This window comes from Henckelia pumila, unplaced genomic scaffold (genome assembly GCF_033568475.1).
Source record: "Henckelia pumila isolate YLH828 unplaced genomic scaffold, ASM3356847v2 CTG_627:::fragment_1, whole genome shotgun sequence".
Classification (NCBI taxonomy): domain Eukaryota; kingdom Viridiplantae; phylum Streptophyta; class Magnoliopsida; order Lamiales; family Gesneriaceae; genus Henckelia; species Henckelia pumila.
In genome coordinates this window covers 451,423-478,018 of record NW_027331869.1, presented here as the reverse complement: position 1 = coordinate 478,018, position 26,596 = coordinate 451,423, and the positions used below count along the sequence as shown (strand labels likewise).

Here is a 26,596-nt window from a genome sequence, read left to right as displayed (position 1 = left end):
TCTACACGCTCCTACCTCTTCTTTTAACGGTGCAAGACATGTTTTTCTTCCAAATTTTTGTACCTATCAGATATTATAGAGTGTGTATTGTGTAGCATCGATTTTTCTTCAAATTTTCAGATTTAAGGTTCGGTTTTGATGTTCATGACATGTTTATGCATTTGTTTGATCATGACTCACGTTTTCTTCCAACATGGTACGACCAACTACTGGTGCATGGGTGGGTGTGTTAGGGTCCCTAGGGTCGAGATTGGTCAGGTTTTATGGGTGTAACAGGCTGGAACCGAAGCCATCTATTTCTGATGCGCAACAGGTTGCAGTTTGAGAGGTTTTAGGAGAATGGTTCGCGTGCACTGTTGAAGACGAGTTTGAGGGTGATTCCAATTGGTTTATAACCCCAAGACCTTGGGGAAGGTTGTACAGGTAATTTTTCCGGCCGGTGGTTGCCGGAGATGAGCGGCCGAACGGCCTGAAGCCTCTGGTCGCGTTTTGCGCGTGAGCAAAAACTAGGGGTAGATTGTTTTGGTTCGTTCTCCCTCTACAGAGATCCGTTTGAGGTAAAATTTGTGGGGTTAGAACCGTCTTGATGTTGGTTAAGTTTGGGCGGTAGTTTCACGGCCAAAGGTGGCTGGAGCAGGCGGCACGGTTAGTTTTTCTAAAGCCGCTCAGGGCTGCTCACGGCCGCAGCACAAGGGGAGATAGAGTTTCGGGTTTTAGGGTTCTAGGTGCTTTCTGGGTCGGGTCATGGGTCCGGGTTGGTTTCAGTAAGTCATGGGTCAAGTCTAGTGGGTTCGGGTTCGGGTTAAGTTAGTCGGGCTCGGGTATTTTATTTTTAAGTTAATTATTAAGTTAAAGTGTTTTAATTGGGCTAATTAGATTAATTAAATTAATGGGCTACATTTAAGTTTCTTAATAGGCTTGAATAATTATTTTAAGTTAGTCCAATAATTTTTATGGGCTTTGGAGCCCACGGAAATTATTGGGCCAGTCTTTGGGCTTTTAGGCCCATCGGGCCAGATTAAGTTGTTATTGGGCCAAGTATGTGCTAATGGGCTTTAATTGATTTATTGGGCTTAGAAAGGTGTTAATGGGTTTAAGTATGTTAATGGGCCAGTCTCAATGTTAATGGGCCAAAATTTAAGAAAATGAGCTTGAATGTTAGGGCCAGCAGTTCAGGACAACCCATGAGAAATTGCATGTGTCCTGAATATATATTTAATTATTTTTATGCATGGAAGTTATTTTTAATATTTATATGTTAGTATGAAATTAAATTAAATATATATGAAGGACACACATTTTATTTAAGTACATGCATTCATAAAATAATTTTTATGCATGATTTAATGTTTAAGGTTGAGCAAAAGAAAATAATTTTATGTTGGAAGTTGAAGTAGTGTGACAATTTAAGGGGGATTCGTCCCCATATGTGAACTATTGAAGGGCAGTTTACTGCCAATTTAAGAGGTGATTCGTCACCGCCACGTACGTTGGTTACCACGCTGATCAGTATTTAATGTATGTATTTAAGGTTACACTATGGATACAACCATGCGATGTTAGAAAATACTTTGCTCAACAATGTTTATGTATTATTATGATATTTTAGTTTAATTTAAGTTTATGTTATGTTCATGATATTTTTAAGCATGCTCATTCATGTATATGTTATGTATTAGTATTAAAGTGATTTAAATTATTTTAAACCCTTGTTATGTTAGCATGTTGGGCCTCTAGGCTCACTACACTGGTATGGTGTAGGTGAGTATGTAGAAGAGGACGTAGTACCCACCGGCGGCGAGGACCTATGAGCGGACATGCAGTGACCCCGTGACCGTTGTCTGAGTCTATATGCATGTTTTGAATATTTTATCATGTTACACATTTTTACTTATTTTCAGTAAATTGACACTATTGTATGTTTTTATTCAAATATTTTCAGTGCATGCAAATTTTATTTATTTTGCTTATGTCAGTATTTTATTAAATGTTAGACTCAGATATTTAATTTATTAAAGGTTGTTTTATTTAAGTTATTTATTTTAAAATCTATTTATTCTGTGCATATATGTATGGGCATGTATGTACATCTATTTTACTTAGTTTTATTTAAAAAAAAAAAATTTCCGCATATTTATTTATATTTAGAGAGTTAGGGTCGTTTCACTTTCACTCGAGCCCATTGGAGTTTTCATGTTCTTTACATTCTCTTTGCAAAATTTATTCACCAAATTCTTTGCATACTTACTTTGACAAAGAAAAATCCCATCATTTGTTTGCTTAACTTGCAATCCAAGGAAAAAAGTTAACTCTCCTACCATGCTCATTTCAAAAGTAGAAGACATGCATTCAACAAAACTATCAACATGTTTTTAAGAAGAAGCACCAAAGATAATGTCATCCACATAAACTTGACAAATAAGAATTTCACCTTTGGCCTTTTGAATAAAAAGGGTTTTGTCAACCTCATCTCGTTTGAAGCCAATTTCGAGCAAATACTCGATCAACCTACCATACCAAGCTCGCGGAGCTTGCTTCAAGCCATAGAGTGCCTTCTTCAACTTGTAAACATGATCCAAGTGGTGTGGATCCTCAAATCCTTTGGGTTGCTTCACATACACTTTTTCATTTAAAATACCATTAAAAAACGCACTCTTCACATCCATTTGGTAAAGTTTTATACCCATATGACATGCAATTGCTAGCAATAGTCGGACTGACTCAATGCGGTCAACAGGAGCGAAGGTCTCATCAAAATCAACCCCCTCAACCTGCGTATACCCTTGAGCAACCAACCTTGAGTGGAACTAAAAACCATACATTATTTTGGACAAATTTCTCAAGTTTCTCATGCATGGAATTTACCCAAAATTCATCATTCAAAGCATCATTGACATTCTTAGGTTCAATATTTGGAGACAAAACAAGAATGCATTATCTGTGAGTATACAGAACTCATGCATACTAACCCAACCATCTTACGGTAGTCAACTTTGTCCTTAGCTCGGGTTTGCCTTGTTCCATGAACATCTCCAATAATCTGTGATGATGGATGATTCTTTTGTATCTTGCTTGGAATGTCCTTTTCAGTAGATACCTCAGTTTCCTCATTACTTTGAGAATTTTATTCATGAACAGATTCTGGAGGAACCAGTGTTGTGTTTGGTGTTGCAACATCTGGAACAACACTGTGTTCTTCGTGAGGAATTTCCAGCAAGCCTTCAACATCATCTTCAGCAGTTTTTCCTTTGAGATCTGCACCATCATCAAAAACAACATTAATAGATTTCATAATTGTTCTGGTCCTAAGGTTATACATCCTATATGCACGACTATTTGTAGAATAACCAAGGAACAAACACTTATCACTTTTGAAATCAAATTTTTTTAGGTGATTTCTATCATTCAAAACATAGCATACACAGCCAAAGATATGAAAATAATTGAGATTTGGCCTCTTTCCCATGAGTATTTCATAGGAAGTCATCAAAGAACCACTTCTCAAATAAACACGATTGGAAATATGACATGATGTGTTTAATGCTTCTGCCCAAAATCTCTTGGAGATATTTTTTGAGCTCATCATTACCCTAGCCATCTCCTGCAACGTCCTATTCTTCCTTTCGGCAATTCCATTATGTTGAGGAGTTTTTGGGGCAGAGAACTCCTGTGAGATGCCCTTCTTATCGCACAAAGAAGAAAAAGATGAGTTCTCAAATTCTTTTCCATGATCAGTTCTAATCCTTGCTACAGTCAAAGTATGTAGGTTAGTAATCTTGGTAAAAATATTCTTAAAAACATCAAAAGTGTCTGATTTTTCTCTAAGAAATCTTACCCATGTAAAATGAGAAAAATCATCAACACATACCAAAGAATACTTTTTACCTCCATAGCTTTCAACTTTCATGGGACCCATCAAATCCATGTGCAAAAGTTCATAGGCGATTTGGTAAGGCCTGAGGTGACGTGGGAAGAAATTCTCCAGCGTTGCGGGTTTGATCCTCGTGTGGAGCATATTCCCTGCTGAAATATTGTGGGGGGTATGCTCTTGGGATTGGGTCATGTGCTCCCTCCTTCAGGTCCCTACCGCTCATGCACATCCCTCGATTTACCCTCCGCATGAGCCAATGGGCCTCTGACTCATGTGGAATGGGGTCTCTTTCGGGGTCAACCCTTTCTAAAAAAAAAAAAAAAAAGTTCAAGGCACCGTGTTGTCCCACATTGTTGTAACAGGGGTGCGAAACATGGGTTTGCTTACCTTTTTGACATGCACCACAAACATATGGAACACCAAACTTTAGATTTTGAAGACCTCTTACAACTTCAAACTTACTCAAATTCTTTAAATTTTTGAAATTCACATGTCCAAGCTTTTGGTGCCATAGACTAAACTCATCAACCTTTGAGTGTCTACATGCCAATTTTTCACCGAGTTGGTAGCAATTATCAACTGATCTTGTACCTGTCATAACAAAACGATTAGTATTATCAAAAACTTCACAAGTATTCTTATCAAACTTCACATGCAAGTCATCATCACACAGTTGACTAATTGAAATTAAATTTGCATTAAGTCCTTCAACGTGTAAGACATTATGAAGTTTTGGAAACCCTTTCACGTTGAGTGTTCCTTTGCCAAATATTCTTCCTTTTGCACCACCTCCATACGTCACTCTATCTCCATTTTGTTCGATGTAGTCCGTGAGGTGATCTTTCAAACCTGTCATGTGCCGAGAGCTTCCACTGTCAAAGTACCAATTTCCTGCAGTGTTAGCTTTTAAGTAAGTATAAATTACAAAACTTTTAACATCACACTTCTGTACCCAAACTTTCTTCGCAGTGGATTCTTTTTTGTCAGTGTTGCGCTTGGTGTTGGTCAACACGGGAGGCAACACCTTCTTAGATTCCCACAAAATATAGTCATTTTTAAGCTTACAACAAAAAGGCCTGATGTGACCAGGTTTGAGACAATAATGACATACAAAATAACGCTTCCATTGTTTTGGCTTTGGAACAGAAACATTCTTCTCAACAATGAGTTTCTTTGTTTCGAAACAGTTGAAGAATGGTTCAAGGAATCATTACCTTCCTTCACAAACACTGGTGTTTTGGAAGATTCACCAGTTTCAAAAAAACTTTCTTTAAAACCAAGACCAAACTTATCATTCTTACCCATAATCAAAATAGAATCAAGTTTATTTGAACTGGAATTAAATTTATCAAGTGTTGTTTTTGCTCTTTCAAGTTCCGAATTCAACAACCATAATTTCAGATCTTTCTTACTCATGAGAACCTCCAATCTAGCCACAACAGCTTTCAATTCAGTATTCTCTTTTGTAAGGGTTGTGTTCAACTGATTCCTCTTGATCCAATCACAGTACAACTCTTCATAGAGTTTTTGAATACCTTCCAGAGTATAAGCATCAACTACATGTTCTTCATGATCACTGGAATTATCAAGGTTAGAAGCAATAAAACAAACAGATTTTTGAACTGTGTTGCGTCCAGGTGTTGCAACACCGGAGCCAGCACCGAGAGGATTGATCTGAAAATTTTTCTTACTTTCCAGCAAAGCAGTAAAAGATATTAGATCTGCTTGTTCAACCTTTTCTTGTTCTTCTTCAGAATCATCATCATTCAAAGGAACATTCATACATTTCCGAAGGCAATTTGCGCATTCATAAGCATAGTGGCCATATCCCTTACATTCCCTGCATTGAACATTATCAAAATTTTTACTTGAGGACTGAATCTTACCTTCATACTTTTGACGAGGTCCTCGAGTAACAGCGGGTTTTTGAGGCTTCTCTGACGTAGGCAGTCTAGGAAATTTTGAAGGTTGTGCACCTTTCATATCCTTCTTTTCTTTCATTACCTTGAGATAATCAGTGAACTTATTCGAGATAAAAGAAATCGAATTCTCTTCAAGATCAGATTCCTTTACTTCCTGTTGAAATTCAGAAAAATCATTGTAAACGTCATTAGATACTTGAAAGGAAATAGACTTACCTTTGGAGTCATCTTCGGCTTCCAACTCCATCTCATAAGTACGAAGAGAACTAATTAACTCATTCAAACTCATTATAGATGTATCTTTGGATTCATCTATAGCACAAACCTTGGTGTGAAATCTTTTGGGGACAGAACGAAGCACTCACAAGTCTCTCGTTCGAAATAGGGTCACCAAGAATAGATGCTTCATTCGCAAGGCTCTTCAATCTACCATTATATTCCATGATGGTCTCTGATTCCTCCATTCTCATTTTCTCAAATTTTGAAGTTATGAGACGCATCCTTGTCTTCTTGACACTTGTCGAGCCTTCACAATGGGTTTGAAGTTTCTCCCAAGCATCCCTAGCACAAGTACAAGTACCAATTAGATTAAACATGTTCATATCAACTGAAATGAACATAGCATTAAGATCTTTAGCATTATAAATAGCCGCAGTATTTTCATCGGTTGTCCATTGTGATCTTGGCTTTGGTCCTGGTATATCATCATCTCTCATAGGAGGTATCCAACCATCAAGAACACGTTGCCAAGCTCTGGACTCAATGAATTGAATGTACATGCTCATCTTCAATTTCCAAGGGCCGTAATTTGTTCCATCCAAAATAGCTGGACGAATCGCACTTGTGTACGGAGTGTCCATAACTAACCTGTAACACAAACCAGGAACTCACTTAGTAAAGTCAAGTGGTGGCTCTGATGCCACGTGAAAGAAACGGTGTATGTGGTTGATTATGTAAAATAGGCAGTGTTGTACTTCGTGTGGTAACACCAAAGACAACACAGTGCAGCGGAAATTTAAAGCGTAAATAAAACACAAATAAATAATTTTGCACGAGTATAAAACTCGTGCGGGTGCCTTAGGGATAAATATCACCAGTAAATATAAGATCAGTCTACAAAGATAATCCTAGTGATTTTACGAAAAGTCAATAAATCCTAAATTTCTCAACAGATTGAGAAATTAAACTTGCATCATAAACACAATCAGAGTATAAAAGGAATTAGATGCAACTCCCGTAGGCTAAATTGAAGAAACACAAAAAGATCTTCAACAACACAGTTTCCACAGTGTTGTCTCTGATGTCTTCAACACGAACGACAATACGGGGACATGCAACAACGAAGGTTGCAAACCTTGCTTCAGAATTCTTCAGAATTCTTCAACAGAATTCTTCAGAGATTGATCAGTGAATTAAACGTCTGAAGTCTTATTTTTTCTTGTGCATGAAAACCTCCTTTTATAGATTAGCATCCAAGTCTTAAAGGTTTCCTTAGATAGAGTTCTACATGAATAAGGAAACATGTTTTAGTAAGAAATAAACTCTATCAAATCTTTTAAATCAAATCTTGATAATATCGAATTATATTATATCAAATAATCACCTTATCAAGATCCGATTTAAGCTTGGCAAATATATAACATAACATATTCGAGATATACACAATATATTTACCAAATATTTGATATTGTCTAGAAAGCAAAATCTTATTATTCCAAATAAATTAAGGGCCGAAAATATCAAGGAATAAAATTCATTTCAATCTTGATGTACTATTTGGTTTAGGGATAATTCGATGCCACCCTGAGGGTGGCGTGTCAGTTTATTATTGGTCACTCATGTGGGACCCACACATGGGTCCCACAAAAGTGGCCAATAAAAAACTGACACGATGCTACCCTAAGTGTACCCTCAGGGTAGCATCGAATTATCCTTGGTTTAGTACATGTCGTCCGCAGGGCACTACCCTGCGGGTGACATGTAACCCCATGATTGGTAAAAAAATAATGGGTCCCATATGGGGCCCACTGATTTTAGCTAATCATGAGCCGCCACGTCACCTGCAGGGCACTACCATGCGGGTAGCGTCGACTCAACCATAATATTCATCCATCCATAAATAAATGTTTGGACACATTTCCGGTTCAGTCCTAAATATTTATACGTTCCCGATTTGGTCCTAAATGTTTCCTAAAAGTTCCCGGTTCAGTCCTAAATATTTTTACATTGCCGATTTTGTGCCAAATATTTCTCAAAATTTCCCGGTTTGATCCTTCCATCTACTCGTGTGTTAAAACTAACACCGCGTAGTGTTATATCATTTATGATTGAGTTTTATATTATTTATTATATATTTAACATTAAACAAGTTGTAATTAAAACACAAATTTATTAGAGTTTTTATCCAAATTTAAATCAATTTTACACAATTCTCAAAATGAAAATATTAAATTCATGATGCTACAAAATAAAAAATTAAATAAAATGAACGAAACTTGAGGAATTAAAATTTAATGATGTTATTTCACATTTCTATTAATTTTGTTATATTCTCATTCATGATGCTTGCACATTTAAGAAAAAATTTGGAGGTTGGAAAAAGATATATATCTTTTTAAAACTCTTTTTAAAATTTAAATAATTAGTATTTGAGAAAAATTTACTATTAAATAAAACTTAATTTCATATCACTACTTTAACGGTGGTCAAATAATTCATTATATTTTCTCAATTGTTAACCATAAGTATTCTTCTCTTGAAAAATTTATTGAAAATTTCAAATATTTTGTAAAATAAGTAATACTAGTTATTTGCTAAAACATTTGTTTATTTGTTTGTGATTGATTTTAACTATAAGATTGCACGGTTCAATTATTTTTTTATTCTATAATTTTATTTTGCATAATTTATATTATATTTTCATTTGGAAGAAATTATTGTTCATTATTTATTATTATTATTATTATTATTATTATTATTATTATTATTATTATTATTATTATTATTATTATTATTATTATTATCTTCTATTTTATTTAACATTTTCTTTTGTTTGTAAGTTTTTTTTATCACACTTTGTTTGTAGATGGAAGGACCAAACCGAAAAATTTTGAAAAATATTTAGGACGAAATCTGAAACGTAAAACATTTAGAACTGAACTGGAAACTTTTTAAAATATTTGGGACCAAACCGGAAACATAAAAATATTTAGGACTGAACCGGGAATTTTTGAAAAATATTTGGGACCAAACCGGGAACGTTCAAACATTTAGGACTGAACCGGAAATGTGTTCAAACATTTAGGATTGAACCGAGATTTTCCCCCAATAACAATACTCACCTTGCTCATCAAGATGTAGGGGCCATTTAACAACGATTTCTAAAAAAAAAAAATTTGTGAGACTAATCAATTTTACATATATTTATATTTAAAAAAAAATATTTTTTTACATAAAAAATAATATTTTTTTTCATGGGTGATCCAAATAAAAAATCCGTCTCACAAATCAAATTCGTGAGATCGTTCGATAAGAGGTTTGTGTTTAATATACTACCCTACCAACTTAAATTTAAATCTAATAAAAAATTTATATGGATTTATTTATCGGTAACATAGTATCTATCCAAATTCCAAAAGCGTGAAATGTGACCTAGCGTTAACGGCCAGATTCAAACTTTATAAGCTTGAAACAGATTTAGGTAGTATTTGAAAGAGTTTCTGAGAAGCACTTTTCAACTTTTTTTTCATAAAATATTGAAATTTTATGAAATTTTGTAGAAAAAAAACCGAAAAATGATTACTAAAAGCTCTCCCAAATTCTACCATAGTATAAGGTCAAACGTGAAAAGAGTTATCAAGCAATAAATTACATAACATACAGAATTATTAATATTTTAAACTTAATTTGTACAAAGAAAATTAGTAAAAGTTAATTTAAAATAAAAAATAAATATAAAAAAGTGTGGACCAGTGGATGCAAGGTGTATAAAAGGGTATGAGTGAGTGGGTTACTCTGCACATTAAATTCAATTCACACTGCACATACTCATAGTTGGAGGGTTGGAGGACAATTCAATTATGTCAATCTTGCAGGCATTTAATTTGCTTCCATTTTTATATATTATTTTCCCCTTTATCCTCTTGGATTTTGGATTTATTTATTGAAAATATATGTGCATAAAATAAAACAATTTTGAAATTCCAACCATTTTTTTATAAAAAAAAAAATTGGTATGAGAATGGTGGGTATATCTGAAAATATTTTGGCACCACATTGTGCAAATTGAAAGTCACAAATCATTAATGGAAATGAATGAATGGTGGGCACTACCCCCACCATTTTAGCTCAATGTTCGAATTACCTTTTGGCATTTGTAAAATTATTAATTAACTTATTGACAATAAATTCAACAAGGACCAGCTAATAATTGATTTGAGTGAAAACATAACATACAAAGGAATAATTTAGTTATGCCCTCCATTAAAATCACCAAACACCCAGAACAGAAAATTCAATTCTCAAGAAAAACTCAGAATCCCATTTCTTTATTATTTTATTAATGTTTCCAAACATATCAACATTATCATCAACACTAAATCTAAACTAGAGATTCAGAGAAAAAAATTTAAAACCAAAGTAAACGCAATTTCTATGTATATTATGGCATCATCAAGACTAGTGACACAAGTCAAGAACTTGGCCTCAGTTTTTGGTATCAGTATTATTGATCTTCACATGACGCTGCAGCTCGAGGTGTCTTCGTCGTTGAACATGGTGTAATGGTCGGTCCGGCCGCCGGGTGGAGGAGCATACGGGTACGGGTATGGTGGATAAGGAGGCATGTAATTTACGGCCGGTGGAGGCGGGGCATACATCATCGGATGGAACCTCTCGTTACCGTTGGCCTGTTGCTGGTTCATCATCATAGCTGCTAGTTGCTGCTGATAGTAGGGGTTTCGGGCCAGGTGCTCGGGGAGGGGGCCACCTTGAAGGTATCCGGGGCCGCCACCGGCTCCACTGGTGTTCATGGCCGAGGTAGGTGCGACAAGATTGCTGATTTGACCTGCCGGGCGTACCGGGAGGCTGCCCATTAGCCCCATACTACCACCAGGATTCATGCCCATCATATTTGGCATAAAGTTGTTTCCGTTGGCTGCTCCACCACCACCACTGCCACCAGATCCAGCACCTGGCTTCAACTGACCACCACCGCCTCCACCCACAACGACATTTTGGCTTCCTTGAGGCTGGCCACCACCATTCTTCCCACCCTTTCCTCCACCATTCTTCCCACCTTTTCCACCACCTTGACTTTGGTTATTAGCAGAGTTGTTTCCATTATTACCTTTATTGCCACCATTTCCACCTCCACCTCCACCTCCACCTCCACCTCCACCACCACCTTTGCCAACATTCATCTGAACCGGAATATTCCCTCCACCACCACCACCCTTGGCATTTCCACCTCCATTTCCTCCCATCATGTTGCTCATCAGCATTTTCGGCATCTGTGGACGGCCCTGGCCATGACCCATCATCGGCTTCATCTTATTCAATGGAGCATCCTCCAAATCATCATCATAATCATCTTCATCTTCATCATCCTCATCACTCAAATATTCATCCTCAGGCAAGTTAAACCTCACAGATTTCTGATTTTGGTCCTTGTTAAGTGGTGGCATCTTCATATCCTTCATAAACTGCGGCGGCATTTTCAGATCTTGAAACCCTTTCATCGGTGGAAGCTGAGAAAGTTGGCCGGCCGGAGGACCACCTTTAGGCTGGCTGTTGCCACCTTTCTGATTCTGCCCTTTGTTGTTGGCACATTTTGCATGCTCAATTTTCAATGCCTTCAGCTGATCATTAAGTTGGCTTTGACGATTATTGCCCACATTCGATGCACCCCATAATTCGGCATGTTTCCCATTCTTGGTAAGCTTCTTGATCAGCAAGGATGGATCCACATCTCCAGACACTGTAACCTTCCCCTGCTCTGAATCAATGTTTATGGTGTACACACCTAGGATACATACAAAAACAATTCTCACACTCAAATTCAACCAAAAATAAGTCTTTCCCACAACCCATTTCAGGTCTTCCCAGGTGCAACTACTGGATACAATAATTTTCGTAGAAATATACATGCCCACAAACATTTGAGTTCTTTTGGCATGGATTAGATTACAAAAAAACAAATACAAGAAAATGAAAACGAATTGTGCGTAGATATAGGGGACGTACCATCAATCTTCTGCAGGATTTTCTTCACTTTTTGCTTACAACCATCACAGTGTATATTGACTTTAAGAACACAAGTCTGCCAGTAAAATAAAAAAAATCAAAAGAGCAAAGCCAAAGAAACAACCACAGGGTAAAGCTTACAACTTTATCATTCAGAAGCCGTAATCAAAGCCAGAAGCAACCACTAAAAAGTAAAAAATGAAAGTGAAACACAACAGATTGATTTGTGGAAACTCCCAAAAGCAACCAAAAAAAAAAAACATTAAAGATCTTGAGTTCGCAACAAGCAAGGTCCATAAAGCCCAAAACACACATTTTACACACACATATAAAATAAAAAATAGCCAGAGAACAAGTACCTGGATCTTCAAGAACTCTTGTTTACTCATTTTATTCCTCCAAAAACAACAAAGAGAAGCGAGCAATAACACAATGAGGTGAATTAAAAGGCGAATTGACGTTAGATCTGAAAAGGGCTGATTTTCACATACAACAAAGGACTCATAGAAGAAGAAGTACTAAAAATGGTTTCTTTCTTCTTCCCTGAACCTTTTTTTTCCCCGGTGAGTAAAAATGGGCAAAAACCAGTGGCTGGCTAATCAAAGAAAGTTGGAGAGGAGAAAACAAGTGTTGAGTCATTGGTAGAAAAAAGATAGAATTTCAAGAATTGTGGTAGACATTAAACCTTCTCTGCAGAGGTCTGGTCTGGTTTCCTTTATTTCAGAGTAAGAGAGGTGCGTGCTTGTACGTGAAAAGGAAAAGGACCAAAACAAAAATCAACAACAAATAATAAAAAAATGAAAAACGGCACACTCTAAATTCTTGATTTTGAAGCTTTGTTTATGAATAATCTCTTCAGCAAAGTACGATTAGGCAAAGTGTTTCCCATGCTTTAAACCAGAGACTCTCACTCACTCCATAAGCTATATATTATAATGTATATATATATATATATATATAATATTTTTTTTACTGTTTCTTGATTTCTGGGCATTTGGGGTTATGGGTTGGCTTTATATAGAGGTGAAGCTGCTGCTGGGCTTTTTGGCTCGGTCAATTGTTTCACACAGTAACTGTGGTAAATTTCAATTATTTATTACAAGCAGTTCTTGTCAGATTTACCACCTTCCATGAATTTATAGGTACAATTATATTAAGGTAATTTGTTGCAGCTTATATTACATAAAATAAAATATTATTACAATTCCGTATTTGGCTGGCAGATTGCCACTATGGGCAACTTACATATTTTTTTTTTTATTTTTTTTTCCAAAAAAAATAGTAAAAAAAATTAAGATTTATGTCATATAGTTGATTAAATTGAATCAATAAATACATAAAATTCCATTTTAATTATATGTGAGGATCGCTTTTATTATTATTATTATTTTTTTTAATATGTTGGATATCGTTTATTTTATTACATGTGAATGAGCAGAAAGTTGAACTCTTTTTTTAAAAAAAAATAAAAAATAAAAAAACGAACACTTAGAAAACAATATTGGAAATTACTAATATTTTATTTTTTATTCCTAACTTTTATGCAATGTTTTTTTTTTTTCCAATTAATACAATTTTATTCCACTGGCTTAATTCTTGAGCAAACAAAATCTCGGTCTTTTCCTCCCCAAAATGGAATACATGTAACCTTATGAATCAGTAAGGATTTTGTGGAAGATTTGATGAAAAAAGTGCAAAATCCCATGGAAAATTTACTCAATTCATTTATCTTGTTAAAATCATTGGGTTAAGATTATGTATTAATTAAATTTAAAGCAAAAGTGTCTTATTCTGGTCAAAGAGTAGATTTTGGTCGATTTAATATAGGAGATTTTCTTCTTGGAAGAGGAAAATTGAATTAAGACAATGAGATTTTTTTTAACCTTTTTATGCCAAAAAAAAAACTATTGTGATAATCAGATCATTTCATGTATTAATTTTATGAGATATAACTCATATCCTACTGATCCATAAAAATGTTACTTTTTATGCTAAAAAATTGTTTTTCACTCCAAATAGGGACCGAACAACTAGTCTCACAAAAGTTCATTTTTTCAATGATGTGAAACCCACATTCACTGGGATCCTTTTAACCTTGCTTAAATCTAGACTTAGGCACATTTCATGTTTTTTTTAAAAAATAATATAAAATTATAGAATACATTGTTTATTTAGGATTTTAGAATGGTGTTTTATTAATTATATGTAACCATGGTAGAAACGTGATGCACAATCAAGCATCCAAACACAGTGTAAGAGTTGAAAGTTAAAATGATTTTCACAGCGCATAATCAAGCATCCAAACATGATGTTAGTCTTATTATATATTGATGTGTTTGCTGAAAATTTAGGAAAACAGAGATGAAACCATAATAATTCGATTAATTTTTTTTTTTCACATATAGCACATTAATAATAATTAAAATTAAATTAAATATTTTCTATAAAATAAAATTTAGAAAACAAATAGTGAAATGATACCTCGGTCTTTGTTCAGAACAATTCCATTGTCTATTTTAATTTCAGGAATACTTTTTGCATCTTGAATATACATTCGGAGAAGAAAATGATTCTTGAAATCTCGATTAGAATTAGCATATCAAAATATAGCTTCACGAACGACCAAGGTGGTATCACCTTTTTTCTGAGATCAAGAGCAGGAGCGAAATTTCGTGTAAGGGTTTGCGTTTGTTTTATCAAATGAAAGAGTCTACTCGAAAACACGTAATTAAAATTATACCGCTTTATATAGAGAATGAGTCCAACATAAATCGTTATAATCATAATTCGTAACGTCGTATCCCATAAATTAAAAAAATTTCGCAAAATAAGAAAGGCAAAAAGAGAAATTAACTATATATACGACTAAATTGCATATCATTTAGACTCATAAGATGCGACAATCATAATTTAGTCAACGACAAGTCACTCGCTTATGGTATACTTTAATTATTTAATAACTTCATGGATATCGACGCCATAAAATATGCACATTATATAAAAATGACGTTTGTTTTTAAATAATGATTTCGATACGAGTATTCCTAATAGCGCGAGGATGGACATACTTGTGATGAATATAAACATATATATTATGGTTTTTAAGTAAAATTTATAAACATATATATTATGGTTTTTAAGTAAAATTTACCATTATTGTTGAAGTATGTTTCTATCAGATTAAAAAAAAATAAAGAAGAGATAAGATCAAATAGTGAAGATCAGATGAGTTCAGTGATCAGATGAATTCATGGTCCAGATCGAATACTGAAATCAGATCGAAGTGATGGTCAAATGAGTCTTCGGATGAGTTCATGCAGATCGATTGCTCGAGTACTGTGACTTGGTTGGAAGTCAGATGAAGTGTCCGAGAAGCTATAAGCTTGAAGGCAGATCAAAGCAGATCGAAATACAAGAGCAGATCAGACTGATGTGAGAAAACTTATCAGGTTGGACCATGTTGACTTTATAATTGGGCCGTAAGTTACTGTTAACCTAAAGCCCAAGATGAAAGTCGGTGATTTCTCTATATAAGCAGATGGAAGCTGGCCGAAACGAACATAACAGAAAATCAAATTATTCAGAATATATTGAGAGAGAAGAAGGAGAAATTTTGAAGGAGAAAAACTAAGCGAAGATTGTGACGGGAAGAATTCAAGTATAAAATCTTGAATTGAGTCTGTATCTAGCTTGAGATTTTATCTTAGTCTATCTCTGTAATAAGCTCTGTTCTTGAACTTGGATTTGTTCTGTTGGCGATTAATAAAGTGGTTGTGTTGCTCTCCTGTGAACGTAGGCAAATCTTTCCCGAACCACGTAAACACTTGTGTCATTTATTTGCTTTCGCGTAAGTGTTGAGTATGATCTGTGTGCGTTGGTTTTTTATCTGTTCGTTGAGATTGTGTTCTTGTGTGTTCGTTTTTCTGTGAATTCTCGGAATATCAAAACACTTCTGGATTGATTTCTAACAATTATATATGAAATATATATTAAATAATTTAATTTTCCTTTGTGACAGAATTTTTAAATAATATATTTTAACTAGAAATGTGTATTCACCTGTTAGTGTGACGATAACACAGGGCATAGACTCTTGTAGGCTTATTTTCTGTAAATTTGCACATTCTTTTGTGAAAACCTACAAAACCCATTAAAATGGAATTGAATATAGACACCCTTCTAGAAAGTTGATTTACTTTTTTGTATATATACTAGTGAACAGGACACAAGTGATACGTGTGTAATTTTGTACAACAATTGTAGTGATCCAGTCTAGATCACCTACTAACTTGCAGTCTTAAGCATGCAATTGGCTTCATATAAAAATACTTATTAAAACAAAAGATTTATTGCAGCCTACAACAAAAGAAATCGACAGAATACAACCGGTACTAAAAACTCTAATGTATTTTCTTAATGCATATTTACAACATAAAACCGACTGTAGCTACATAATTCCCAGCAGCTCCTGAACCTGCATCTAACCCTGCCTCAATCCACTTGCTCCGTCCAGCCTAAGACTTGTTCCGTATAATGGGGTGTCCAAGATAACAACATGGATGTGAGCGACTAACGTCCAATACGTAAATATAAGTATACAAAGCTAATATGATGCATGCAACATGAGATGACTGGATGACTGGTCAACTACCAAGTCCTGCTCAAACTTGGCGCCAATGAGTATGTAGCACCATCTGAGAATCTGACCGTGGGGTGACTCAAACACTCGTTTATACCACCGTATTATCAGTCTCCGTACATTGAGGTAATTCATGGTGTCAGACAATATAAACAGGTATAGGGTTGAGCGACCCTACGAGAAAGACTATCTCGAAGAAGATACGGCTCAACATGTACACATGCATATGTATGAAAAGCAGTAAAACATGTATCATGTCACATAAATGCAACATATAGGAATTCATACTCAGCTAACAATATCAGTCAGTACTTACGTACCTCTAATAGTAGATCAAGTCTAATCATAATCTAGGTTCCAAGCCTACAGTCAATTAATCATCATATCACTAAACATTCTTTAAAAGTCTTAACTAAGCTAAAAGATACTCCTATATTTAAATAAAATTCTCGGACCATACATTCGTCCGTTGTCAGCCCGTTGATGTCCATAACATAGTTTCTACTCACAACTAGACACCTCACTATTATCGTCGGGCCCTCATATTTATAGACCGATCAAGAATGGAATTCAGGAAATTGTGTTTTAAAATATATAGCCTCGGGCCCCTATATATAGGCGGAATTCAGAAGCCCGAAACTAGGGTTCGGACGTTACAAACTCTTCATGCGAGCCACGTATCTAGTTGGATGGGTTGGAACCTTCCGAACCCTGCATGCAATCATTGAGTCATAATGGTTCGGACACCTAAGGGACAGCTGGCTTGGACTGGGATCGGATCTTACGATCAGTTCCGAACCCTTCATTGCTTCCAAACCAACCCATGCATTGCTTCGTTGCTTCCAAATTAGGTTAAGTTTGGACCTTCCGAACTGTTCCTATGCATCCGAACATATATCATGCTTCCAAATACTTTCGAATCCTCAGATCCCTCTACTGAATTCAAAGCTTATAATTTGTATTTTAATTTAATTTAATCCCTTTATTTGTTTAATCAATAACCTTTAATCATATTTAATATTTATTTTACTTAAAACAAGGAATGAGTTACTACATTCTCTCAAACTTAAGAAATTTATCCCTCAAAATTTAAGTCTGGGTAACAAATCAAGATATTGAAATTCAGGTATTATTTCATCAGAAGATACCATACATATTTACATGATATCCATACGTATCTACATGATATGTATAAAAAAAACTCAGTATGTTCTGTCCGCATACGGATTTCAAGTTCCTAAGTTGCTTCTTCAGTACCCTACGCTGCCACTGGACCATGACCAATGGCACGTGCTTGTTCCGGAGTACTTTGTCTTTCCTGTCCAGGATTCGGAGTGGTCGTTCCACGTATGACAAATCTTGTTCTAGCTGAACTTCAGTTGGATGTATCACATGTGACTCGTCAGCTATGTACTGTTGAAGTAGCGAAACGTGGAATAAGCCATGGATACTGGAGAGATGTGGTCGTTATAGTAGTCCGGTTCTATTTTACAATATTAAATGGTTAATCATTTTTATAATTAAGTAAAACATGATTAAATGATTTTAATATGGTCAATCGAACCAAGAAATCGGATCCAGACGTCCAAAATTGGTTAAGAAACAAATTTGGGTTCGAGTAGTTCGGATGGTCCCAACTACATAGCTTGAGGGTTCGGATGGTCCGATCACTTTGGAAAGGGCGAAGCAGTTCGGAAGCTCTGTGAAGTTCAGAACATCCGAACCAGAGATCAGAACGTCCGAACTCAGTTAGGCCATGCAGCTGGTGAGGTGTCAACACTGTTCGGACACGCAGGAGTTTGGAACGTCGAAAGGTGAGTTCGGACCAAACTGTGCATGCTGCGACATGGCTTGCATGAGAGATCGGAATGTCCGAAGTAGGGGACCGGAACGTCCGATCTCCGCCTATAAATAGGCCATCCGAGAATCAGATTTCTCACACCAATTCATATAATTTCTCTCTTTTTCTGAGTTATTTGGGGCGTTTCCAGCCTTCCTAGGCTTGGTCCAGGAGTTGGCGAGGTGCTCCAGAGTCGCAACGGAGTGGTGCCCAAGTTCTAAGGCAGTCGTCATCAGCGGACTGACTATGGACGGAGGTATTCCTAAGTTCCCTATAAATAGTTAGGGAGTATGAAATAGCTTAGTTAAGACTTTTAGGATAAGATTTTGATGCATGAGTATTTTGCATTGTAGTGCGGACTATAGGCTTGGACATAGAGCTGGTTTAGCTTATCTAGTATCGATAGTACTTTTCGAGTTACCCAGACTGAGTATGCATGTATTATGTGTTGCATTGATTATATGGCATGACTTATTTGCATGTATTATGACATGTTATTATGATGCATCTCATGAGCATATTGAGCTATATCCCATGTGATATCCAATAGTAGGGTGTTGACCCTATCTTGTTAGCGGATGGTTGGACATGTGGACTCGTGTCAGGTCACCAAGTATTTCCACTATCGGGTATGGGAGCCACCTCCTGGTGCGACGGCGCAGAATGCTACATACCCAGGACCCATGTTCGATCTTGATATTCTTGACCTCGTGTCTTGGTACCTCATACACTTGCATGCATGCACATAAAATATTGGATACTAATACTCTCGTACTGAGCGTTTTATGATCATGTTCTTGTACTGTTTTTGGACACCATATTCCACAGGGCATGTTTCAGACTTGATGGAGCGGGAGGCTCGGGGAGACCATAGTTGCAGGATGGCAGCAGTTGTGGAGATAGTTTTCAGTAGGGTTTTTTAAGAACTTTGTTTATATGGTGGATACAAACTTTTGATATGTTGTATAACTATTTCAGAATTAGTTTTCTTGAGTTGTTATATTTTAATTTTCCGCTATTTTTCTATGTTTATGATTTAATTAAGTTAAATGCATGCTTAAGCTCTTGATTAGTAGGTGATCACGGTGCGGGTGGTAGCGCTAAGTCGTGTCGCGCCCAAATTAACCCAACTCAGATTAACTAAATAAACATGTAGTAGCGAGAGTAGGGATCGTTCCCACGAGAAAAGTGAAATTTATTTGTGTTCTTAAAAATACTGGAAATAAATAAAAGGGGATTTTAGATTTTAAAAACTACTATGCAAGAATTAAAATAATAAAGATCAATAAACTATCGAGACTTGGTATCGGTCGACTACACCCTTGAAATTATTCATTCGATCATCGATTCCCTAAAAATAACTAATTCACTTTGAATATTCATCATTGAAAATCTAATTCCCGTTCCACCTTAATCTTAGTTAATTAGACATCACCGTTTTAGATTAACCCTTACAATAAATCAACCCAAATACCAGTGATCTAGATTTAAATCTAAGGTAGCATTCATATGAGTGAAACTGATGAATCTAGACAACACATGCACCAGTAGATGTATTTAGCCTAGTCAATTGTTATTCCTACGATTTAACAAATTCAACAGCAGAAAATATTAAACGCAGCTGCTTCACAAATTAGATGAATCAAACAATTATGGATTTGAATTCTAATTTAGCTATAGATTGTACGAAAGAATTATCAGGTGATCAATCCAATAATCAAACACACAAGCATAAAATAAATCAGAACAACTCTTGATACTCGATAAAAATCAAACATTGAAAATCAAAATCTCACAAAGTAAATAAAATCAAGGGTTTCGTCTTCCTTAACCAAGTACAAAAACTAAATGAATTAAAACTAAGAACAAGAAAGATAAAACCTAGCCGCCAGATGTTTCTTCTCTCTCGCCGTCTAAAATATATTAAGAATGATTTCTCAGACTCTAAAATTTGAGATATATATTTTAATTAAGGCTAGAGTCCTTAAAAATAAAAATTCCTAATTTACAGATTTTTTCTCGAACAGCCCATCTCGCTCGATCGATCGGTAAAATGTTGCAGATCGAGCGAGCCCAAAATCTTAATCCTATTGTTTTCACAATTTTTTGGCACCGCTCGATCGGTAAAGATTGACCGATGGAGCGGCCTCTTTTATCTCGCAAATCTCTCGCACATCTCAGCAGCGCAGATGATCATCTTTCTTGTGCAAACAAGTTGTGCGTTTGCACAAGAAGTAGTGCAAACAACAACCCTCCAAGCGCAAACGTGCATGATTCCTCTGTTCTGCGCTTCCATTGCGCTAATAACATGCGCAAACGCGCTTCTTGGTTCAGCCATGCAAGCACAATCGCGCGTCTTCTTCATGCCATTCATTTTCCTTATTCTTTTCTATGCAGCAGCACATTATCATGGCGCAGTTGACTTCAATTATTCCAGCCGAAATGTTACATCCTGCACAATAAAATCGGGAGTATGTTATGAAGACAAGATAAATGAAATACGAACAAAACGCTAAATTACAACATATAAATGCATGCAAAACAACAACAAAACGATATTAAAATAAGCAACACAAACATGACTATCAAATACCCCCACACTTAATCCTTGCTCGCCCTCGAGCAAGTATGCAAAAGCAAAATGAAAACACAACAAAAACATAAGTAAGGATGAATCATACATAACATAGCCTCAGAGAAGTTTTCCCACAAAAAACAAACTCACAACGACTCTCGATTATCAATGATACACCTTCAGTCGAATGCAAACGTGCGTGTGTGACATGTTACCCCAGCTACATGCAACTTCAAAAGACAAAGCTTCAAGACTGTTCGCCGACCTTAAGACAATTCAGTACAAGTTTCACAATCAAGAACTCTTCTCTCAACAATCTATCAACACAACACAACTATCTTGAGATATAATTACGCACCATCGGATTTTGCATCCGACGATTTTAAAGTCCCAATAATTACCCGCATACTTAGCTATAACTAGATAGGATTTGAATTTCAATCCCCTTGTCTATAGCCCGGATGGAACTATAATCCCATTAGGTCCGCAAACTTAGCTATGAAACAATGAATAGAATTTCATTCACATTCCAAGCCCGGATAGAACTATTATTTTAAAAAAAATTCAAAAGTTTAACCCCATTTTATCCACATACTTAGCCACAAACAAGACGAATCGGATTTCAAACATCTTGCTCGCACCTGGATAGAGTCAATTGCATTTTTATAAACATAGCATAAAAATTGTTTAAAATGTGCGCTCAAGAGTGTATATGCCATATCAAATAGATCATCAAAATTCAAGCACTATCAAGTTCCCCAAACACCTATTGTCGTGCAATGGTCCAACAGACATCCACAGTATCTAATACATCGCTACAATTCACCGGTTAAACATGCGTGCTTAAGAATATTCAACAATCAACCTACGGTTTCTTATATCCAATCAAGAGTAAAATTTTTCAAAAATTTCATTTTTCATTTTTTCACTTCCATCATCATAGGCTAGCAATAATTGTCCTTCTTATGCATACGAAACAAACAAAAAACAAAATGAATGCAATGAATGTAATGAATGCACCCCCCACACTTAAATGAATCATTTCCCTCAATGCATCAAAACACAAAACACAAACAAACAACTAAACACAATGCAATGCAAAAATGTAAAACGAAACTCCCCTGGTTTAAGTGTTGACACTGTCCTTTTCAACGTCTGACATCATCACGAAAGAATCATATGGAAACTTTGACTGCGGAGGTGGCGACATTCAGTTTCTGAAAACAACAAAAATAAACGCAAAAACAAAATGAAAGAAAAAAACTAAAGAAAAGAAAAAAAAAACACTGGGTTGCCTCCCAGTCAGTACCTCTTTTTACAGTCATCGGCCCGACCCTCAGAAGCACTCCTCAAAGAGCGGCTGACGCCCAAAGTAAGTGTCATATGATACCACAAATGGGTCTTTGTTCCAAGTGCCCTCAAGCTTGGCTAGATGTAAACAGTTATAGCTCGTCACCTCAACAACACTCCATAGCGGCTGGTAAACATGGGAAGAGAATGTCTCGGTGGGCTCTCGGATTCCAACATCTTTTGAAACTGATACTGATGGAAGGAAAAGATCTTGGGGATATGTGTATGATAATACTATCGATGAGCTCATATCGATAGACTCTTGAACTCCATCATCCGCAAACATGAGTGGTAACATATTTCCATCATACCCTATTTCTTCCATAACATCTTCCGACTGCGGTTCAATAAGAAAAGAAGACTCAAACACCTCTAAATCTTCAGCATGATTTGATTTGCACTCCCAATCTTGGTTCTCTGAGTCATCATCATCGAACCAAATCGGGTTGGTCATTGCTTGAGTATCTTGATCCACTTTCTGTTCTCGGTGTTCATGGACGATTGATCTCTTGATATTCTCCATGTGCTCCACAAGGTGACATCTAGAATTTTTTAGATCTTCTATAGCTACCTCAGTCGATACCACAAGCTTGCTCATAATATCCTTTAGCGGATGTAAGACCAATTTAGAACAACTTCCCTCCTCCTTTTGAAGCCCGAATGGTTGGTCTGTAAAATCCGGGTGTGTGTAATATGCCAATACCGGTAATAGTCAAATTCTGCCATATCATCCAACAGATGCATTAGACTATCATCATCTCGGGAAAATAATGAACTACCGGTTGCGAAAGATCCTTCAATTACCATCTTCTTGTCATTGCATCCAAACCATCAAGAAAAAAATGTAAGGGCAGAACAGTTAGAAAAATCATGGAACCGGAAGATGGTAGCTAAATCCTTGAATCTCTCCCATGCTGCGTAGAAAGGCTCTCCGTGTTGCTGGATAAAACTTGTGAATACTTGTCGATTTGACATCTCAAAGTATTACACCACAAAAATTCTTGCAAAAACAGAAAAAAACGGTGAAAGAAAAAAAATAATAAAAACAAAAACACAAATAAATTAAACGCCTTCCCCGGCAACGGCGCCAAAATTTGGTAGCGCTAAGTCGTGTCGCGCCCAAATTAACCCAACTCAGATTAACTAAATAAACATGTAGTAGTGAGAGTAGGGATCGTTCCCACGAGGAAAGTGAAATTTATTTGTGTTCTTAAAAATACTGGAAATAAATAAAAGGAGATTTTAGATTTTAAAACTACTATGCAAGAATTAAAATAAGAAATATCAATAAACTAACGAGACTTGGTATCGGTTGACTACACCCTTGAAATTATTCATTCGATCATCGATTCCCTAAAAATAATTAATTCACTTTGAATATTCATCATTGAAAATCTAATTCCCGTTCCACCTTAATCTTAGTTGATTAGACACCAGCGTTCTAGATTAACCCTTACCAATAAATCAACCCAAATACTAGCGATCTAGATTTAAATCTAAGGTAGCATTCATATGAGTGAAACTGATGAATCTAGATAACACATGCACCAACGGATGTATTTAACCTAGTCAATTGTTATTTCTACGATTTAACAAATTCAACAACAGAAAATATTAAACGCAGTTGCTTCACAAATTAGATGAATCAAACAATTACGGATTTGAATTCTAATTTAGCGATAGATTGTACGAAAGAATTATCAGGTGATCAATCCAATAATCAAACACACAAGCATGAAATAAATCAGAACAACTCTTGATACTCGATAAAAATCAAACATTGAAAATCAAAATCTCAAAAAGTAAATAAAATCAAGGGTTTCGTCTTCCTTAACCAAGTACAAAAACTAAATGAATTAAAACTAAGAACAAGAAAGATAAAACCTAGCCGCCAGATGTTTCTTTTCTCTCGCCGTCCAAAATATATTAAGAATGATTTCTCAGACTCTAAAATTCAAGATATATATTTTAATTAAGGCTAGAGTCCTTAAAAATAAAAATTCCTAATTTACAGATATTTTCCCGAACAGCCCATCTCGCTCGATCGATCGGTAAGATGTTGCAGATCGAGCTAGCCCAAAATCTTAATCATACTGTTTTCACAATTTTTTGGCACCGCTCGATCGGTAAAGATTGACCGATCGAGCGGCCTCTTTTATCTTGCAAATCTCTCTCACGTCTCAGCAGCGCAGATGATCATCTTTCTTGTTCAAACAAGTTGTGCGTTTGCACAAGAAATAGTGCAAACAACAATCCTCCAAGCGCAAACACGCATGATTCCTTTGTTCTGCGCTTCCCTTGCACTAATAACATGCGCAAACGCGCTTCTTGGTTCAGCCATACAAGCACAATCGTGCGTCTTCTTCATGCCATTCCTTTTCCTTATTCTTTTCTATGCAGCAACACATTATCATGGCGCAGATGACTTCAATTATTCCAGCCAAAATGTTACATCCTGCACAATAAAATCGGGAGTATGTTATGAAGACAAGATAAATGAAATACGAACAAAACGCTAAATTACAACATATAAATGCATGCAAAACAACAACAAAACGATATTAAAATAAGCAACACGAACATGACTATCATTGGGTCACTACATTTATGATATCAGAGCATGCATAGAAATCTTGGTATCAAGATTTTTCCTTGAGATTAACCTTTAAATCATCGTGTAGATGGCAGGATTTGGTGATGAGAGTAGCCATGGTAGCGTGGGTAGAAGGTGGGGCATTGACGACGATCGCGAGCATCGTCGGGGCTATCATCACTATCGCCATGATGATTTTAGACGCTTCAGTATGCATCAATTCATGCAGATGAGTCCTAAGCCATTGGTTGGAGGCGAGTCTCTGAAGGATGAAGAAAATTGGTTAGAACGCATGAAGAACTGTTTCCGGGAATTTCGTTGCACAGAAGAGCAGAAGATTGAGACTCTCAATTTTTTAGTAGAGGGGCGTGCTCGGAAATGGTGGAGATCTACCTCTGCACCTATCATCAGAGCAGGAGGAGTTGTTAACTAGACGAATTTTTGCACGGCTTTTCATAAATTGTATTTTCCACCCGCACTCGGACAGACGAAGGCTAGTAAATTGCTGAGGCAGGGTTCGATGTCGATCGATGAGTGCCAATAAAAGTTCTTTGAGATGTTGCCCTATTGTCCCCAGATTTTATGACAGCACTGAGGTGAAATAAAACCTAATTCTCCAGGGTCTTAATTCGGAAATACATGAACGTGTATCTGTTGGTGATGACATGACTTGCGAGGGATTGGTTAGTCGATGTCGTCAAGCGGAGGACAACATTCGACGTAACAGGTCTTACCTTTCATCTAAAACTGCGAGTTCTTTGGGTCCCCGTAATCAGTCTTTCAAGAAGTCTGCTTCTTCTTCTTCCTCCGGATTTTGGAATTAATGTTTTTTGAAAGGAAGGGTCAATTTAACCATTGTGGTAAGAATCATCCATATGACAAGTGTCGAAAAGGTTCAGGAGCTTGTTTTCGTTGCGGAGAGATTGGTCATCTTAAGAAGGATTTTCCATAGGCTAGGGGAGCAAGTGGGTCAGGCTCTGGTTCTTAGACCACTGTGTAGCAAAATCCATCCGGGCAATCAGCGGGAGGATCTAACCTGCGACCGCGTGCTGCTAGTCAGGTGTTTGCACTGAACCATGAGCAAGCAGTGGAGGAGAATGAGTTATTGCGGGTACGTTGCTTTTATGTGGTATACCTGCTTTTGTACTTATTGATACTGGTGCATCTCATTCCTTCATATTCGCACATTCTGTCAAGAGTCACAAGTTACCTTATATTGCTTTAGACATAGTGCTTTCTGTTTCGACCCCGACTGGTCAGTAAATATTGGCTAAACGCCTAGTTCTTGGTTGTCCCTTAGAGTTTGAGGGTAATGTTCTGACAAAGAATCTCATGGTATTAGCGCCCGGCGATTTCGATTGCATTTTGTGAATTGATACGTTGAACACGTACCAAACTTCAATGGATTGTTACTAGAGATTGGTACAGTTTCACTTGGTTGGTGGTGATAGTTGGTTTTTATATGGTGAGAGAGAGCGAACCCCTATGTCACTGGTATCATCTTTGAGAGCCTGTCGAGCTCTGGAGTCTGGCGGGGAAGGCTACCTCATCTATGCAGTTAAT

At 36.3% G+C, this 26,596-nt stretch overlaps 3 protein-coding genes across 3 annotated transcripts; all 3 read right to left on the bottom strand.

The window, feature by feature from the left end:
• Nucleotides 1–4,357: 4,357 nt before the first annotated feature.
• LOC140873542 (uncharacterized) lies at nt 4,358–6,082 on the bottom strand. The gene is made up of 3 exons (XM_073276708.1): nt 5,086–6,082; nt 4,584–4,762; nt 4,358–4,462 (listed from the first exon to the last, which is right to left on the bottom strand). The coding sequence occupies exons 1-3, from the start codon at nt 6,080–6,082 to the stop codon at nt 4,358–4,360; spliced, it is 1,281 nt and encodes a 426-aa protein (XP_073132809.1).
• A 19-nt stretch (nt 6,083–6,101) lies between these two features.
• On the bottom strand, nt 6,102–6,653 carry LOC140873541 (uncharacterized). Its single transcript, XM_073276707.1, has one exon. The coding sequence runs from the start codon at nt 6,651–6,653 to the stop codon at nt 6,102–6,104; it is 552 nt and encodes a 183-aa protein (XP_073132808.1).
• Nucleotides 6,654–10,285: 3,632 nt separating this feature from the next.
• Nucleotides 10,286–13,006, bottom strand: LOC140873519 (uncharacterized). Its single transcript, XM_073276682.1, has 3 exons — nt 12,396–13,006; nt 12,037–12,112; nt 10,286–11,815 (listed from the first exon to the last, which is right to left on the bottom strand). The coding sequence occupies exons 1-3, from the start codon at nt 12,423–12,425 to the stop codon at nt 10,527–10,529; spliced, it is 1,395 nt and encodes a 464-aa protein (XP_073132783.1). The 5' UTR covers nt 12,426–13,006; the 3' UTR covers nt 10,286–10,526.
• Between the last annotated feature and the right edge of the window lie 13,590 nt (nt 13,007–26,596).